The sequence below is a fragment of the Ruditapes philippinarum genome, unplaced genomic scaffold (assembly GCF_026571515.1).
Source record: "Ruditapes philippinarum isolate M1 unplaced genomic scaffold, ASM2657151v2 ctg5294_1_1_1_1, whole genome shotgun sequence".
Classification (NCBI taxonomy): domain Eukaryota; kingdom Metazoa; phylum Mollusca; class Bivalvia; order Venerida; family Veneridae; genus Ruditapes; species Ruditapes philippinarum.
Genome location: NW_026866295.1, coordinates 56,407 through 75,717, shown reverse-complemented (window position 1 = coordinate 75,717; position 19,311 = coordinate 56,407). Strand labels below are relative to the sequence as shown.

Here is a 19,311-nt window from a genome sequence, read left to right as displayed (position 1 = left end):
TCGTGTTTGTATTCTACACAAAATATGTCCAGTTACACAATTACTCATACCCTTTATTCAAACGCAGGAAAGAAAAATAAGGGAAGCGCCTCTGTTTGTCCTGACAGATGCGCCGAATATGTATTAAGTGAAGTGGCTACATTTGACAAAATGAATTAAGGGATTTAGCGTATAACACAGACGCTAATAGAAAAGAGGCAACAGATGCTTTAAAGGCACAGTATACGTCAGAAACCAGTAAATGTTTACATCTTTAGAAAGTGCAAATATGAATTTTATAATTTTAATTGGTAGTTTAAGAGAAATGTAAGATGATTGTTTCCTGAAAAAAGTATAAAGTGAAATAATTTGTCATAAAAGTAGAACACTGTAAACAAAGTAGTATTTGACTTCGAAACAAATGCTTATTCAATATAACTGTGCTTATTATCAAAACAGATGAAAGAATGGTTCCGGTAATTGGCAAATAAGTAACGTTTTGGATACAATCAAAGTCCTACTAACATAAAAAACAATGGTCAACAATTCAAAAAGGTCAAGTATTTAAAGGTCAATGTTTAAATTTGGATTGCTCAAATATGGTATGAATATAATACATCCATTAATAACAAACCATCACTATAAGCACATTTGAGCAAAATTTATGCAATTAATTCTAAAGGTAAATATCATTTATGAGTCAAGATAAATGCCTTACAATCTGTACAAGTAAACATCATTATTCCCTTCAAGTGTTGTAAAACGGTTGTGCAGATGATGAAGAATAAGAATAAGAACACTCAGTCAGCCAGATAAAACAGGTTGCCAGACTGACAGGAAGCCTCAAACTAGTATATCCCTTAATAATGGTCATTGTATGAGGCAAGCGGTAAAAGATAGGGGATCGCCACCTGCTGTCCTAAATTTATATTACCGTTTTCTGTCAATAATGTTGTACTTCATAAGCTCTGATCAAATCACAAATGTGTTAAGAATTATTGCACAGCTATATATCCATTACGGTTTTCCTCTAGTGCTCGTTTTGCTCTAACAATCGAATACGCACTCAAAATTGCTAATGATGTTGACACTAGTGGTAGATAGAACGCGGCACCGCGAGTAACCAGTGAATTTGAACTATTAACCCCGTATACAATCATCGCCGTTAGGAGAAGAATACCTGCAAATGAAACAGCAGTAATTTAGAAAACAAAACAAGTGGACCAATTGGATACAAAGCGATCATCCGGGGACAGACCGTTACTTTTGAAGCTTGTATTTATTACAAGAATTTGAACAATGTCGGTCATAAAAGAGTGATGATAAAAACTATTAATGAATATTATAAATACAATTTAATACACTAAGAAAGTTAATCAGTAAATATCACTTACATCCTACAATAAGTAGAACGATACAAACTATGGCTGAGCGTATACTTATATGTTGAACACATCCAAACCGGATAGCCAGTAATAGACACATGGCATGTAAGATGATGCTTGATATCATTAAACCTCTCGTCGCTAGTACAAACTTAGGAACTGAAACCAAAACAACAACGAAACAACTCTTTACCTTTTTTGCAAAATGAAAATAACAGATTTTTTTTCTGATAATATGAATGAAGTTAAAGATACTGCTATCAATAAAAATGAAAACGTTAAGTCTGAATAATCCCACACATGTGTCAATTCGTTTGCATTTTTTTTTCAATACAGTTTAACTTGTTAGAAATGTCACACGGTGCATTGATCGCATCACCAACATATCAAAATCTCAAGAGGAAGCCTAATAAGTAAATTACAGACTAATTTGATTTTTTAGAACCTTACCATGGTCATGGATAATACGGTCCATATCAGAAAACGAGACGCATTCTCTCATATCTGGGTCATCGATACACATTTCCCACAGTCCCTCGTGAAAACGAAAATCATCATTGCCAATAACCCAATACGGTATTGATGTGCTTATGATACTTGAGATTAAGATACACAATATAGAACCTATACTAAAATTTCTTGCCATTGACATGTTTGATCTGAAATGAAACATCTGATCGGAATAAAAAAAAAGACTGTAGGAAGTTGTTTTTTACCCCGCAAAATCAATTATCTGAAAAAAATGTCATGTTCTCTTTATAGTAATCAAAACAGTTACAAAAATAAGAATATATACATGTATTCGTTTTGTTTCATCATCATCATCATCATCATCGGCAGCAGCAGCATCATATCATCATCAGAATCATCATCATTATTGTTGTTGTTGGTGGTGGTGGTGGTGTTGTTGGTGGTGGTGGTGGTGATGGTGGTGGTGGTGTTGCTGTTGTTGTTGTTGTTGTTGTTCATTTTTCATATATTTTTGTACATATATGTTATAATGTTTTATCCTATTAATAATGTTGCTTTTATAATAACTAAAATCATCATATACGTATAGAATTACGTTATAAGATAGTGTTCAGAGTGTTTCATGTTGTATTTTTTTTCATCATCAACAAAAGCATGGCATCAGATATAATACTGAAATGTGCATAATGTATAACTTAATTCAGATATTACACAATAACTTGATACACATTTTAAAACTACTGTAATATCAATTATTACTAATATTATTATATAAAAATTCATACCTTGTTAACGTACTATAAAACCATAATGTTAATCTATCTTATATATCAGTTACATGTTATCTTTTTTACGTAATATCAGTGAAGATTATATATTATCTCTGCGGATATACATGCATTATGATAGATGAGAGGACTGAGAGATTGTAAAATTGTAAGCCTCAGTTTATAGTTGGACAGGTTTTTGCATTATTTGTCAACATAATGTCCTTCATTTTTTAACAGATTTGCCAGCGATGTTTACGGACTTCAATACTACATTCAAGGTCATTTTAAGTACCGTTTAGAAATACCAGTCCCTAGCTCTTATTGAAAAGACCTTTGGTTCTTTTACATGCCAAGTGTATAGCACTGATATATGCAAGGATTACCTGGTTTTCTAACCAGTATACACCGAACGTGTCTCTAAATTACTAACACTGCAATGAAAATGCAAATAAAGTGCAACATCTTATAAATCTACAATTTTAATAATTTAGTAAAGGTCGCTTTAATATAAGACTGAGACATACATTCTTAGCTACTTATTCGTTCTTAAAAATACATCATTAAATGAGAGAGGAAGCCTAATACACACATTCAAATGTTATAGCAGTCGATTTGACATTTAATTCGGAAAAAAAGATTGTAACCTCCAGACAAGGAAAACTTCAAGAGTTTTTTAAACCCTATTAAGCTGAACATAATTATGGACATATTGCCCCATTCGAATTAACGTTATTACTACAAATTAAAACGCCTAAAAGATGTTAATGATACACCGAACTCGTTTTACAACGAAAACATAATACCATGAAATGAATATTTATGCAGCCTTCAAGTTTATGAAATGGATGGAGTGAATGTATATTTAGAATTGATACAGAAATGAACAAGAAGTAAGTGGACTTAAAATTTCAATGAAAGTCGCAAGCTATCAAAAAAAAAAGTTTCAACACCATAGTGTTAACAATGAAATACAAGTACACACAAACACACACTGACCATTCATAAAAAATATTAAGTTAAACTTAAAACACTGACAATATTAACATCCAGTAATAATTACAGTATTCATGCAGTATGTGGAGGTGCTTGTTAATTTGATTTTATACCGTCACAATTAAAAATCTGCAGAAAGTACAGTGTCCTATTTCGTCCTCAAAATGTCGCTGGTAAACACGCTATAAATATCGCCTTCTCTATTGACCAGGGACACTTATATAAGCGAAATTTAACAATTTCGCCGCGATGATTATCGTTTTAATTTTTTATGTTGTGTGTTCCTCTGAAAGCGATTATTATCGCGTTGAAGGGTGCTTATTATCGTATGAGAGACCAGCGAAATTTAATACATGTGACATTTATCCTAAATTTTGCTCTTTAGGGGCAAAAGTTAACGCGTGTTTAAATTTCGCTAGTCTTTCATGCGATAATAACGCGTTTTAACTGTTAAAAGTTTACATTGTGAGACTGTATTATCTGATCAATACTTGAGTTGGACGCTCTTTTTTGCTTTTAAGAGGGCAGATCTAATAATTTATTTGTTCAACAAAAGACAAACATTACGCATCACTTCCTATGCAGTATAAAGAAAACATTAAACACAAATGCCACGCAAAATTCATTAAGATGCATTGTCCTACAAGGACAAATCCATTGTCCACGAGTAATCAATAACGGATATGTCTTTGAAGCGGGTGAACATCCGCTTTATATAACTGATCTCGGTGCGGTGTGACCAGTAATGTGTCCGTGTCGCCGTTAAACCCAAAGAAAACAAACTAAACCTAATCTATCTCTACCTGTCTTCAACATTGAAAGTCATTTTTTGTTACGCTCTTTGGCCGATTCGGTTAAATATGATACATGTTACGCAGGACTTTCTATTCAGAACTTTCTAAACGGTACTTAAAATGACCTTGAATGTAGTATTGAAGTCCGTAAACATCGCTGGCAAATCTGTTAAAAAATGAAGGACATTATGTTGACAAATAATGCAAAAACCTGTCCAACTATAAACTGAGGCTTACAATTTTACAATCTCTCAGTCCTCTCATCTATCATAATGCATGTATATCCGCAGAGATAATATATAATCTTCACTGATATTACGTAAAAAAGATAACATGTAACTGATATATAAGATAGATTAACATTATGGTTTTATAGTACGTTAACAAGGTATGAATTTTTATATAATAATATTAGTAATAATTGATATTACAGTAGTTTTAAAATGTGTATCAAGTTATTGTGTAATATCTGAATTAAGTTATACATTATGCACATTTCAGTATTATATCTGATGCCATGCTTTTGTTTGATGATGAAAAAAAATACAAACATGAAACACTCTGAACACTATCTTATAACGTAAATTCTATACGTATATGATGATTTTAGTTATTATAAAAGCAACATTATTAATAGGATAAAACATTATAACATATATGTACAAAAATATATGAAAAATGAACAACAACAACAACAAAAACAGCAACACCACCACCACCATCACCACCAACAACACCACCACCACCACCAACAACAACAATAATGATGATGATTCTGATGATGATATGATGCTGCTGCTGCCGATGATGATGATGATGATGATGAAACAAAACGAATACATGTATATATTCTTATTTTTGTAACTGTTTTGATTACTATAAAGAGAACATGACATTTTTTTCAGATAATTGATTTTGCGGGGTAAAAAAACAACTTCCTACAGTCTTTTTTTTTATTCCGATCAGATGTTTCATTTCAGATCAAACATGTCAATGGCAAGAAATTTTAGTATAGGTTCTATATATGTGTATCTTAATCTCAAGTATCATAAGCACATCAATACCGTATTGGGTTATTGGCAATGATGATTTTCGTTTTCACGAGGACTGTGGGAAATGTGTATCGATGACCCAGATATGAGAGAATGCGTCTCGTTTTCTGATATGGACCGTATTATCCATGACCATGGTAAGGTTTCTAAAAAATCAAATTAGTCTGTAATTTACTTATTAGGCTTCCTCTTGAGATTTTGATATGTTGGTGATGCGATCAAATGCACCGTGTGAAATTTCTAACAAGTTAAACTGTATTGAAAAAAAAATGCAAACGAATTGACACATGTGTGGGATTATTCAGACTTAACGTTTTCATTTTTATTGATAGCAGTATCTTTAACTTCATTCATATTATCAGAAAAAAAAATCTGTTATTTTCATTTTTGCAAAAAAGGTAAAGAGTTGTTTCGTTGTTGTTTTGGTTTCAGTTCCTAAGTTTGTACTAGCGACGAGAGGTTTAATGATATCAAGCATCATCTTACATGCCATGTGTCTATTACTGGCTATCCGGTTTGGATGTGTTCAACATATAAGTATACGCTCAGCCATAGTTTGTATCGTTCTACTTATTGTAGGATGTAAGTGATATTTACTGATTAACTTTCTTAGTGTATTAAATTGTATTTATAATATTCATTAATAGTTTTTATCATCACTCTTTTATGACCGACATTGTTCAAATTCTTGTAATAAATACAAGCTTCAAAAGTAACGGTCTGTCCCCGGATGATCGCTTTGTATCCAATTGGTCCACTTGTTTTGTTTTCTAAATTACTGCTGTTTCATTTGCAGGTATTCTTCTCCTAACGGCGATGATTGTATACGGGGTTAATAGTTCAAATTCACTGGTTACTCGCGGTGCCGCGTTCTATCTACCACTAGTGTCAACATCATTAGCAATTTTGAGTGCGTATTCGATTGTTAGAGCAAAACGAGCACTAGAGGAAAACCGTAATGGATATATAGCTGTGCAATAATTCTTAACACATTTGTGATTTGATCAGAGCTTATGAAGTACAACATTATTGACAGAAAACGGTAATATAAATTTAGGACAGCAGGTGGCGATCCCCCTATCTTTTACCGCTTGCCTCATACAATGACCATTATTAAGGGATATACTAGTTTGAGGCTTCCTGTCAGTCTGGCAACCTGTTTATCTGGCTGACTGAGTGTTCTTATTCTTATTCTTCATCATCTGCACAACCGTTTTACAACACTTGAAGGGAATAATGATGTTTACTTGTACAGATTGTAAGGCATTTATCTTGACTCATAAATGATATTTACCTTTAAGATTAATTGCATAAATTTTGCTCAAATGTGCTTATAGTGATGGTTTGTTATTAATGGATGTATTATATTCATACCATATTTGAGCAATCCAAATTTAACATTGACCTTTAAATACTTGACCTTTTTGAATTGTTGACCATTGTTTTTTATGTTAGTAGGACTTTGATTGTATCCAAAACGTTACTTATTTGCCAATTACCGGAACCATTCTTTCATCTGTTTTGATAATAAGCACAGTTATATTGAATAAGCATTTGTTTCGAAGTCAAATACTACTTTGTTTACAGTGTTCTACTTTTATGACAAATTATTTCACTTTATACTTTTTCAGGAAACAATCATCTTACATTTCTCTTAAACTACCAATTAAAAATTATAAAATTCATATTTGCACTTTCTAAAGATGTAAACATTTACTGGTTTCTGACGTATACTGTGCCTTTAAAGCATCTGTTGCCTCTTTTCTATTAGCGTCTGTGTTATACGCTAAATCCCTTAATTCATTTTGTCAAATGTAGCCACTTCACTTAATACATATTCGGCGCATCTGTCAGGACAAACAGAGGCGCTTCCCTTATTTTTCTTTCCTGCGTTTGAATAAAGGGTATGAGTAATTGTGTAACTGGACATATTTTGTGTAGAATACAAACACGAACAGTAGTCAGTTTAATTAATTATTGGCATATGCTAGACTTTAAGATTATTCAAAAATGCATAATGTGTCATTGCTACTTCGCTCCGCAACTAGTTAATAACACATGAAAGATGACACGTATTTTTTAAGAATACGTTACAGTTTTTCCTTTTACGTACTTCATTACTCAGTCTGTATAAATACTTTTTTAGCCTTCCACGGCCATGTTTCACCTACCAACTACATGAATTAACGCAACATAAATTTAAAGTCCAATTTTGTTTTAATTGTTAAAATACTTATAAACTAAATAACTTATTGGCCCATGCTGAAACTAAATCTAGAGTAATATACTGAAAATCTATACAAAAAATACAAAACAAAACAAAAATTATAGAATTTTAACGTAAGGAAAGAAAGTTTGAATTACTTTATGAAAGAGGTGGAAGTGACTTTGCCCTTTGAAAGATAAAAGCTATCTAATTATCCGTGAACACAAGCAATGAGATTGGCAAAACATCTGACTGATTTAAGCTGTCGAAACATCTCATGGTAGAATACAGAGAATATAAGGATATTTTCAAACTGATCCATTATTAAAGAAAGCATTATCAATAAATAAGAAAAGACATGAAAGCGTAACATAAAATCGTTAATCTTGAAATTACCCAAACTTTTAGAGGGCCAAATTTACACTCATTATGTTATGGCCTATACAGCATCTGGAAAAAAACATTATCATCAGTTGAAATTTAGAGAGAAATAACTTTATGGAATAAAAAATAAAATTGTTTAATAAACAATCAAAATCTGCCACAATACCACAACGCCTCTAAATTTTGAAACACAACTTGTAGTTCTCAGGAATAAGCAAACACTATTTACTAAAGATTTGAATTCATTTTATCTTTATCTAGAATAAATATCATGTAACAGCAAATGATAAAAATCTACAACAGTCTTGAGTTGGATAAAATGTGACCTATAAACAAAGGTATTTGGGGCATTTTACAAGAATAATATATAAATAACACATGGGTTTGTGGGTAACAGTAAAAATATCATCCCGAGGAAAATACTGTTACCCGAGGCGTAGCCGAGGGTAACAGTATTTTTACGAGGGATGATATTTTTACTGTTACTCACAAACCCATGTGTTATTTATTTTATTACCCCGAACAAAAATACTGTGATGATCTGAAATTGTCAACTAAATCTAACTGTAACAAAAATAAACCAAGAGTAACAATAACTAAACTGTCCTTACCTTTTAAGTTTTAAGTGTACTTTAGGCCTACTTGAGAAGTTTTCTTTTTCTTTTATTCTTTAAGCAAGTGATGATATCTACAAATCATAAACATACAATAAGCTAGGTTTTATTTAGAAAACAAAACACTAACCCATTTACACGGTTATGATCTGTGAAATCTGATCCTTCTGTTTCCAGAATATTCTTAGCATGGTTTTTGACAAAATAACGATGATATCCTATGTCTGTCCACCATATCTGTAACGTTTCACTGATTAAAATTGTTAAATAATCCTTTGTTGCATGCTTAAATCGTCTGCATGTTCCAGTTTGACACATAATTATTTACATTGCAATTACTTCCGTTGAAAACGGATGTTCACTTTTTGACTATTCAACAAAAAGATATTTTATACGCGAAAAGCACACCGGGGTGCGAACAACTAAATTTTATGAGTGCCATAGTTACTCCAGAGAAGTCGAAAATAAGAATGAATCGAGAGAAAAAAGGCGGCCATTTATTTAATTTAATTTAGAAAATAGACCACGTGACCAGATTTTATACGGTTAAAAAATACTGTTACCTATGTAACAGTACAACATTCTTAGTCACGTGGTACACTTGCATTAACAGTAAAAATAACTCCCAGAGGCCTATGGGAAATTAGCATTACGAAAAAAGTGAGGGGTAATAATATTAAATGTTTGTAATTCGGATACATACGACTGTAACAATTAAACAAGAGACGCTTCTTTTTCAGTTTTGAATTAAAAAAAAGATTAAGCAAAACATGCATTTGATATAATAACGTTAGTTATCGAAATTTATAAAATGCGTCGTTTTCATTACAATACTTTATCTCGTCGAATAGGAAGAAGTACACATTATATCATTGTTTACCTTCTTATTAAGTTATTTGTACGAGCTATAACAAATTTACACAATCTAAATTGTATGAACATTCATAACTGATAAAGTGTATATAATGCCATTAAATATAGGTATGTCTAAATTCTGAATATCATATTAAAATATGTGAATATTAACAATTGAAATCTTTTAAATTGAACATTGCTGTAATAATGCTTGATGTATACAATAATATAAGTTGTTAAAAAACATTTCATAGGGATAATATTAAAGTGAATTTTTACAGGACCAGATTTAAACTCACGTTTCTGCATCATGGTCTAGAACAAAAAAAAAACAACACTCGGGCAAAAAGTCTTCATCCAAAGCAATGCAATAATTCCTTTTGTTAAGCCTTTGGATTAAATATATCAAATGAGTGTCCATAAGTACAAGTTTAAATAAACATAAACAACAAAAAACAATGAAGTCAAGATGTAATATCAAACACTTTTCTCTGGTAAGTATCTTTTATATACAATACAAGTAAATATGTCATAAATTATCGTTGTGTTATGATAGTACACACGAACTTTTTCTTCGTCGTTTTCTCATCTGTTGTCGACACATTTCAACCTCTCTCTCATATCTTTGTCTATCTTTTTCCATCTCTTTAATTCTTTGTTCTTGCTCTTGTTTCAATCTTTGAATTTCTTTCTGCGCTGTTGCCTTTTCAAATTTCAATTTTTCTTCCATCAATGTCTGGAATTTTTTTCTTTCGATTTCAAGTTGCTGTGAGCGATCTTTCTCTAGTTTATCGTAATGACTCTGTAGGTCCTTTTTCTGTTTATCAAGTGCTTCCATCTGTACTTTCTTCTGTTGCTCTAACATTGTTTTCATTTTTTCTTCGTTGTTCTTTTGCTCATCTGAAAAAATACTTGTTTTTTTAAAATCAAACATGTTAAGGGTTTTGAGCTTTATAATACCTTTTTGAGGTTTTATGAAATAATTTATTTAAAGTAAAAATGTGTTATTGTAGATTTTCGAAAAATGGGTCACGCACAATGTCTGTTCACACGCATAAATATTGTTTGTCAACAGAAAACATGTTCTAGAACATAATACTGTGCTGCTTTTTTATACGTCCTAAGGGCGTGGATGGTATTTTGAACTTTCCAGTACCATCCATGAACATGCTATATAAAACCGTATAATATGGCTGCTTTGGCGTTCTTAAGAAATTCTTTTATTTTTCACTATTTAAACTTAACTGCTAAGTAATGATTTCATGTATTCGAATTTCGCTTTCGCTCTTTAGGGGGTACACACACAAGGGCCATACTGACCGAAAGGCTTCCAAAATTTCAATCCTTCAGGCATAAATACTCGTATATCTAAAAACTGTTATATTAAAAGGCATTTGTATCGTACCTTCTTTCTCCTTTTGTGACAGATCTTCATCAGCTTGGATGATCGTGGCTTCAATTTCATTCAAATGTTTAACAAATCCATGCCAGGTCCACATGATCTGTTTGATACAACAATAAAGATACAGTTGTTTATTTTCTTTTTCACTTGCTTTAAAGGTGTTTACTTAAAAGATTTGTTTTACATTTTTACAAAAGCAATGAATGAATATTTCGCAAAGAAAATATGATAAACAACATCAACAAGGAAAGGCGGCGTTCAATGAACGCAACCCCCAGAAATTCAGAAACTTAGCATGATTAAAGAGGATAAAAATCTGAAGAATTTTGATAAAGAGGGGTCATGATCCGTCCCAAGTGGTGAGTTATCTGTCCCTTTAAAGTGAGTTTTTTTCTGTGCTAATTTTTATGAGCCAAATATTCAAGTAAAATATTCCTGTTTATCATTTATTGCTTTATTTCCTTACATTTGCACGATATTCTAAATTTATTTTAACAGATTTTGATACATTAGTTTGTTATGTAAAATGATAGATAAACCATTGAATGAAGAAATGTTTTGTTTGCTCATTAGAGCATAGCAAAATATATGTTTGAATATAATTACTTTAAATATGCAATGGTTTTGAAAAGAAAATTGAAATGAAGTAAGATGACGGTAAGATTGGTTTTTTTGGTATCCGCTTTACAAAGTGGCATATCAAAGAATAGAAAAAGATCACTTTCAAGGAAAAAAAAACAACTAGGTTCGTGGCCGAGTTATTTAATTTTTTCAGGTATCATTCCCGTGGATTATGCAAAGTTTTAACACTATGTTCGGCCAGTTTAAATTTTCCTTCTCTGCACATGTAAGAAAAAAAGAAACTGTAAGAAACGTCATCAGGTTATTTTCCGATGCATTGAGTTTTAATTGTTTAAAACTAAGTATCTTGATCAAAGGTTACAGAGATGAAAGATCTATCATACGTTGTCGATAGACTAGATGATTCATGCGCTTAATCATGGCGGCTAAGCATATTCCATATAGCAGACGAATAGTGTTGACTACTTAAAGCATGTTTTCATTCTTTTCCAGCTTTTCGTTAAGATTTGTTTACGTTTACTTACTAAATAAACTCAAGATATATTTCGCCTCAATATATATTTATCTTTTAACATAAACATATACTTTATTAATGTATTTGCAATTAAATAAATGAATGCTAAAATACAATGGACATACACACGTATAAGATATTTCATTTGATTCTGAATAACTGCTTTATGTACCTCGTTATCCTTGTAATCCCGGAGATCACTTTCAAAGTCTTGCTTTAACCTATCAATATCACGTTGAAACTTTCGATATCCACCTGCAGTTTCATACACTTTATTTGCTATATTTTCTTCAAGATATTTCGCATAACCTTCTTTCAATTTCATTTCGCACATTTCCTTTATTTTGTCATCATTCGATTCTTTTATCTTATTCAAAAAGTTGTCCATTCTCATCTAAAAAGATACAAATAATTCTAAAGTTGCAATAAATAAAGTTATATTGTTATTGACTAAAGGTTTCATAATCATGTATATAAATATAATAAGTACATTTAGAATATTCTTAGTCTCTTACCTGGGCTTCATTTTCACATATGCCATTCTTATCATTAACAACATTCTTTCGTAGATAGTCAAGTGCTGTTTGCTGCGATTTTGTATATAATTGCCCCAACACATCAAAAGAGACGGGAAGAACTATCTCTTGCATTTGCTTTTCAAAGGATTCAACGGCAAGTTTTTGAATTTTAGCATTCTCAATTTTTGATACGGCTGAAAAGGCATCATCAACATCTGGAATTGCGCCATGTTTGATTGCCGTAACATAATGGTCTGCCAAAGTGACAAACACTGAAAAGAGTATAATATTTATATGTTTAACCTAAAAAAATGCAAGATTGTATAAAAAGTATTAAAACATATTAGTATCTACACGCTTTAGAGTTTGTAATATTAAAATAACAGGTTATAAAAATGGTATCAAAGAGAACGAAGTGATAAAGTCACACGACTTTTATCAAATAATATTTGCTTTAAGAGATGGGATAGTGAAATAACAGATTTGTAAAGAATTCTTTTTTTCTTGGTATTCCTGCACGATTTTGATCGAAAAGATGTGAAATAAATCGGCTTACTTTGTCCATTTACAGGTTTACTTGTTAGCAATTCCTTGGGCGGTACGCAGTAAATGTGCGATACAAAGCGAGAGGTGACATCTTTGAACCTGTCAGACAAATCGCTAAATTTCAATGTTTCAAGATTTTCAAGAACATCACCATCACCAGGCACAGGAAATGCGAAACACATGCGCTTCGGAAAGTATTTTCTGATGCATTCTCGTGGCTTGTTGAAATGTTCTGCTTTGCCTTTCTTGTCAGCTAAACTGAGCTCCAGATAATCATTATCAGATATCCTTTTTCCATCCTTCATCATTTTAAGACTGAAATCTCTCAAACAAAGAACGAAATCTGGCAGTATAAGTTTAAGTGCTTGGTTATTTTCTGAAGACTGCCCTCGATATCTGATATTCTTTGCCATTTCTGTGACAAATCTGTAAAATGTTAAGTTTGGTAATACACTATGAAATATTTTGAAAGATATCAAAACTGGTCACCCGTCAAAACCTTGTATGCTCTTTTAATACACTTGTTACTATATATAGTAACAAAATTGCCTATGATTTCAACTGATTATGAGTGTCACGTGACCTATTATGAGTTTGCGGCCCGGGGCCGAGAACTAGTTATCAGCCCGCAGAACATGTGCACGTGCACAAACTGAAACAATGACGTCATAAATTTACGTCATCAAACAGTTAACCGTAAAAGTGAAAGTAGGTTGTCAGCACGAATCGCTTTATTTCTGTTATGAGAGCTTAAGCGTATTTAGTACAAACACAATTTTGTTACTATTGAAATTTGAAGAAATAATACGACAAATTCATTACAAAAAAATGAAAATAAAACTTGCTTCTAGATTCTACTGCTTTGAACACACAAACAGTAAACGTCTCTGTACAGAAAAGTAGAAGAGTACAGTAGACAAGAATTTAAACGAAAGAACTTCAAATTTGTTTTTTTTTGTTTGTTCTTTGTTTTTTGTTTTTTTAAATGCTACTATTAGATCTACCAAGTGTATTAAAGACATTAAAACACGTCAGAGTAGGGCCGGAAGGTGATAATCGGCCCTGAATGAATAATGGCCCTCGGGCTAAAGCCCTCGGGTCCATTATTCATTTTGCGGGCCGATTTTCACCCCTCGGCCCTCTCCTGCCGTGTATTAACCTCTTATTACACACCTCGTACTTGTATTTTTCAATATTAATTAAGTCTGTTGATAAATTCCTTATTATTTATTATTTTATTATTTTAAGGAAAACAAAACCCCTTAAATACGATCATGATATAACTCACAACTACGAAAAAGGATACGTAAGTTTAGACACAGCATCATTATCAAAAGCTCCCTTCATATTATAAACCAGGCAGTTACACAGGAGCGCCGCTAATGTAAATATCTTGTTGTCATAACTTGCGTCGCCCTGTCAAATAAATTCATTCAATCATAATCTACTCCATTATCGAATTAACTATTAAACTCCCAAAGAATATATTATTTAAAAAATATATACTCGTGCATGCACTTGTAATAATATACAAGCCAACTGTGTATGTAAGTAAATTATAATAATAAAAGTTGAAACTTTACAAATGGTAAGTTTTGTATGATTTACTTTAGACAGTGCCTGGAATACACGGGTAGTTTGTTCTCTGTAGAAGCAAAGACTCTAATTTACGTGTTCTTTTACCCATGCAGCCAATCGCAAACACATTTATTTGCTTACATCTTTGCAAAGAGAATCTGTAAGAAACAACCCAGCATAATTTTGTAAAACGCCCTTGATAGGCTACTTAAAGGCTGAATGAAACACAAATGACGCCGTGTGGTAGACATGATCCAAGGGGTTTACACGTCGTACTGACGTCACCTGCAAATTTTGTGTGCACCGAAATACGCGTTGCACAATTTGTGACCACCAAAGACGTCTTTAGTTAATGTGTCAACATCTTACATATAATTAACAGAATACAAGCACATGAGAAGTTCATCTCCGTTAACGACAAAACAACTTCTTTTTATCGCTGAAGAAGTATTTCTGGCCTAAAAAGAATTTGTCCCTGATTGAACGGTTTTTTCTCTATTACATTCATCTATACGCCATGTGTTTCAGCAAAGTTATCATGTTGTATGTCTTTCTTAGTGTAGATGAAACAAACACTCATAAAGCCTCCAGGACACGGCTTACTTTTTTACTTATTGTTTCAGGTTTCTTCTCTACATCACTTACATTCGTTTATGAACATTTGGTTGTGTTTATGAACGATTCCATGACAGTTGTGCGATAAACGAGCTCCTTCGGCGGAGTTAGTGTTATATTGTTTAAAATATCTCCTCTTGTGGCAAAACAGCTTTTGTTATAGGATGCACGCTTAGGGCATCATGTACAATCAATAATTTGGTCTCACGTCCTTATATAAGTGATGGAATGCACAATGACACAAGCAACATGATGACGCTATTCCGCACGCTATGCGACATTCTCCGGACTCGATCGAGGACATCGTGAATAAATCACATGTAAAACACGTGATGAAAGAGATGAAGCGTTGCTTAAGCCGCCACCAAAATCAGCCGTTGATGTTATCGGACCTGTCACACACGCTTGTAAAAATATGACATTAGATCATTTTTCAGCACACTTGTCGCATTAATGAGAAGTCTTTGCCAAGCATGCACCAAATCAAACGATGGACAGACACGGTGTTTATTATATTTACTTTGTTTATAGAACGTCTGTGAAAACTGACCCCTATTAAAGTCATTGCTGATGCAGTTCCATATCAATTAAACTGGTCTTACATAAAGATCAGATCAAACCCTGTTGAAAATATTTTCTTAAAATTATATATTTCTGATAAAGTATATTCAGCTAACGCCTTAATGCTGTTTTTTCCCCAATATTGATTACCACATGAGAAATTGCATGCCGCAATCGTATTTGTTCAATTAATTTTTATATTGACACGTTAAACAACAAAAGTTTGATAGTGTACCATAAATTTGGTATACCTTTTCTACATCGCCAAGACCCTCTGTATCAAGAAGCAGCAAAACAGTGTTTGACTTTTCTGGATGAATTTTACACCATGCCCAGATGCCTTTAGTTGTTGATTCAATCGTATCACCCAATGCAAAACCTTTTATTATTATTATAAAAAAACAAAAAAACAAAATGGTAATAAGCTCATCTTCTGAGGATATTTTTAAATTTTTAATATGCATTTCCCTACATATATAAATTAAACTTGACTGTCATTTTTTAAAATGGAAATAATCAAATCCAATTATAGGCAGTAGATGTTTTTGAATGTTAACATTATTGACATATTAATATTTAATTGGTTATCCCTCTCTGTATTGTCAACAGTCATTAAAGTCTCCCTTCGAATAGTTTTGGTCACTTATGATGAAAGATGACTAGGATTAGTTACAATTCTGTGCGACCGTAACAACATAAAAGCCCTCTTGGTGCCAAACGAAATGTTGCATGAATGAAATAAACCTTTTGTTCGTAGTCATTAAAGCATTATTATATAATATTATAACTTTGTTACTACTCCTAACTTGGAATTAAAACAAACCTAATGAGGAAGGTTTAATGACAAATTAGGACTTTTAAACTCCGAATTTGGACAAAACACCCCCACACAAAACCCCATAATTTTGACCTAATTCCCCCTTATCAAAATGTTATGAGCTCATGATAGACCCTTTTACATACGATATTTCCATATAAACTGAAGTAGTACTTCACGTATGCGCATTCTGCTTAGGTCAAAAGGAAATAACGAAATAATACATATTTAATTTACCAGAATTCGACAACTTCATTAACAATTTGATCTAATCATAATAAGTATTCATCAGTAAAGAATAGTATAATTTGATAAATAACTATCTCATCAATGTTTGGAATTGATTTTGTAAAGTGATAAATAGGGTAGGATGCATTTACTTAGTTTTTGAAAATGCGTATTTTGCTGCACAGTTATGAAATTGTTCTTAACTCAAGACTATGTAAAATTAATAAAACATTGTTGACATCACAGTCAAATTTGATAAAGGATAAAATCAGACAAACTCAAAACATGTTCATGAACCATTATTATCACATGTTTAATTTCTTTTCTAGAAAGATAAATAACTTCGAATTCATTTGTCTTTAGTTCATGTAGATTTTGTTATCTGACCTTTTCATGAAGAATGAATTTGATCTCTTATCTTGATAAAAAATATATTTCTAAATGTTTTTGACAACAGTTATCTCAATGATTTTCAAGTCCGATGTAGTCGCAAAAGGAGTTCTTATTAAATATCGTTTTGATAATTTTAAGGCAATCTTGGCAAAAAAAAGCTTTAAAGGATATTTTTGCCATTTTGTTATATAATAAAATCTTTTTGATGTAATTCTTCTACCAACAACTTACTCTGAATTGTCTATGAATTTCTATAACATTTCTTTGTAGAGTAATCTTTTGCCCTACGCAGAAATACTACATCTGGTCAGTTTAGTTTCATAGCAACGAACCGCGTCGTTATACGGTGAATAAGGAGAAAACAGTTTGATTCGAACTTTCTTTATCTTATAAGGAGTTATCAAGCCCTAATTAGGCGAAATAATGTAACCTTTTTAGCGGGTAAAAAGTTATAATTAGGGTTTTTTCCCTCCTAATAAGGGTTTTTACATTCCTATATAGTGGTCAAAAACTCCTATTTAGAATTTTATTTCTTACATCCTTTTCGTTATAAAGAGTAAAAAATAAAAGTTGATTTATGTTCCATAACTAAAGTAAGAAACTTCTACTTTGGCTTTATTTGTCCAGAGTAGGCGCTTTAAAGTCCTAATTATAAAATTAATTTCCCTAATTTAGCTTTTTAAACTTCTTATTGTTGATTACTCGTCCAAATAAGGCTTGTATCCCTCATGTACAGACTCAATCAAACCGAGTATGCAATACTTATGTTATTTTGTTGTGATTAATGCTTCCGAGGGATCACTTTGTTTCCAAAATTTTGTACTTCACAACAGTAGGTTTCAAGTGTGTGTGGCAGCCTTAAAAAGTTGCCCCGTACTTCACTTCAGTGTTGTTATATTTTCTGGTTCTTCGGAATCATTAATGCAAACACTATAAAGTGTTGAGAATTGATTACCGCTCAAGCCGGTGCTAGGGGAAGTGAAGGGATGTTGCACTTATTCATTATCCCTCATGTACAGACTCAATCAAACCGAGTCTGCAATTCTTATGTTATTTTGTTGTGATTAATGCTTCCGAGGGATCACTTTGTCTCCAGATTTTTGTACCATATTTATAAGGATCTTAAGATGTATTGTAAATTTTTAAAAACACATGTCTTTACTTTTTTAAATGATAGATAAATTTTTGATATTTATTGATTATTTTTGAAACATCCAAAGTACTAAAGAAAATGCTATGTTGACATATATTTGATATACTTCTGTCTCTAAAAAAATGTATAATATATAGACAACTGAATATTTTATAACACATAGAGCTTTGGGAACAGTACCATACAAAAGTGACAAAAATCGTCATTTTTTAGTAGTGTTTAGTATTGCTCTAAGAATGTATCCATTCTTTTTTTACAGGTATTGACATTTTATCCATGTCTTCTCTGAAAACAAAACTGATTTTAGTTTATTTTCTTTCGTTTTTGATAATTTTTTTCTTGTTATCCTTTTAAGCTTCTTCATTTCTGAACTCCTGTTTGTATGGCTTTAATTATGTATGTAATATAAATGCCAATAAAATAAAATTACGCGATGTTATTTAACATAAAATTGTTTTACCTTTAGAAGACTGAGCTAAACGATTCATCAGATAGGATTTTCCAGTTCTGTACAAACCTACCACGGCTACAACAACTATTGGCCAATCTATCTTTTCTATTTGCGCGAATACTTCCTGTTCACTCTTTAAAATGATTTTTATTTCTTCACCCTCTTCATTGTGTACACTTTCAGAGCTGATCAAACACATAGGATGCTGGAATATCTCCATGTCATGAGGAGACCAATCGCTGTAAACCATTTTAATTGTTTTATAAGCATTACCGAAGCGATACATGTTGAAGAATATCATAATATTTCGTTCAGATATATTTTACACGATGATTCGTATATAAATAAATCAACGATTTACATAAAGAAATACTGCAGAAACAAACAACTAATACAGTTATGATATCAGTTTGAGTGGTTTATGTAACTATAGCTAAGATAAGCTTCATA

The 19,311-nt window shown here is 32.0% G+C and overlaps 3 protein-coding genes across 3 annotated transcripts; 1 reads left to right on the top strand and 2 right to left on the bottom strand.

Moving 5' to 3' along the window:
- Nucleotides 1-862: 862 nt before the first annotated feature.
- On the bottom strand, nucleotides 863-2,744 carry LOC132732045 (uncharacterized). The gene is made up of 4 exons (XM_060718392.1): nucleotides 2,621-2,744; nucleotides 1,815-2,023; nucleotides 1,374-1,523; nucleotides 863-1,159 (listed from the first exon to the last, which is right to left on the bottom strand). The coding sequence occupies exons 2-4, from the start codon at nucleotides 2,014-2,016 to the stop codon at nucleotides 975-977; spliced, it is 537 nt and encodes a 178-aa protein (XP_060574375.1). The 5' UTR covers nucleotides 2,017-2,023; nucleotides 2,621-2,744; the 3' UTR covers nucleotides 863-974.
- A 2,740-nt stretch (nucleotides 2,745-5,484) lies between these two features.
- On the top strand, nucleotides 5,485-8,919 carry LOC132732044 (uncharacterized). Its single transcript, XM_060718391.1, has 3 exons — nucleotides 5,485-5,581; nucleotides 5,877-6,026; nucleotides 6,241-8,919. The coding sequence occupies exons 1-3, from the start codon at nucleotides 5,509-5,511 to the stop codon at nucleotides 6,423-6,425; spliced, it is 408 nt and encodes a 135-aa protein (XP_060574374.1). The 5' UTR covers nucleotides 5,485-5,508; the 3' UTR covers nucleotides 6,426-8,919.
- On the bottom strand, nucleotides 7,643-19,095 carry LOC132732043 (guanylate-binding protein 3-like). Its single transcript, XM_060718390.1, has 8 exons — nucleotides 18,871-19,095; nucleotides 16,071-16,198; nucleotides 14,372-14,481; nucleotides 13,076-13,491; nucleotides 12,517-12,791; nucleotides 12,174-12,395; nucleotides 10,909-11,005; nucleotides 7,643-10,403 (listed from the first exon to the last, which is right to left on the bottom strand). Exons 1-8 carry the CDS (start codon nucleotides 19,079-19,081, stop codon nucleotides 10,051-10,053), a joined length of 1,812 nt encoding a protein of 603 aa, XP_060574373.1. The 5' UTR covers nucleotides 19,082-19,095; the 3' UTR covers nucleotides 7,643-10,050.
- Between the last annotated feature and the right edge of the window lie 216 nt (nucleotides 19,096-19,311).

What these genes read in the sequence shown, in the direction of transcription:
- LOC132732045 (XM_060718392.1), bottom strand. Translation starts at nt 2,016, where the DNA reads ATGTCAATGGCAAGAAATTTTAGTATAGGTTCTATATTGTGTATCTTA. An exon ending in CCGTATTATCCATGACCATG is followed by an intron (nt 1,524 to 1,814) that starts GTAAGGTTCTAA and finishes TTTTGGTTTCAG; the next exon opens with TTCCTAAGTTTGTACTAGCG. An exon ending in CGTTCTACTTATTGTAGGAT is followed by an intron (nt 1,160 to 1,373) that starts GTAAGTGATATT and finishes TTTCATTTGCAG; the next exon opens with GTATTCTTCTCCTAACGGCG.
- LOC132732044 (XM_060718391.1), top strand. Translation starts at nt 5,509, where the DNA reads ATGTGTATCGATGACCCAGATATGAGAGAATGCGTCTCGTTTTCTGAT. An exon ending in CCGTATTATCCATGACCATG is followed by an intron (nt 5,582 to 5,876) that starts GTAAGGTTTCTA and finishes TTTTGGTTTCAG; the next exon opens with TTCCTAAGTTTGTACTAGCG. An exon ending in CGTTCTACTTATTGTAGGAT is followed by an intron (nt 6,027 to 6,240) that starts GTAAGTGATATT and finishes TTTCATTTGCAG; the next exon opens with GTATTCTTCTCCTAACGGCG.
- LOC132732043 (XM_060718390.1), bottom strand. Translation starts at nt 19,081, where the DNA reads ATGGAGATATTCCAGCATCCTATGTGTTTGATCAGCTCTGAAAGTGTA. An exon ending in TAAACCTGTAAATGGACAAA is followed by an intron (nt 12,792 to 13,075) that starts GTAAGCCGATTT and finishes TACTCTTTTCAG; the next exon opens with TGTTTGTCACTTTGGCAGAC. An exon ending in GGGATTACAAGGATAACGAG is followed by an intron (nt 11,006 to 12,173) that starts GTACATAAAGCA and finishes TGTATCAAACAG; the next exon opens with ATCATGTGGACCTGGCATGG.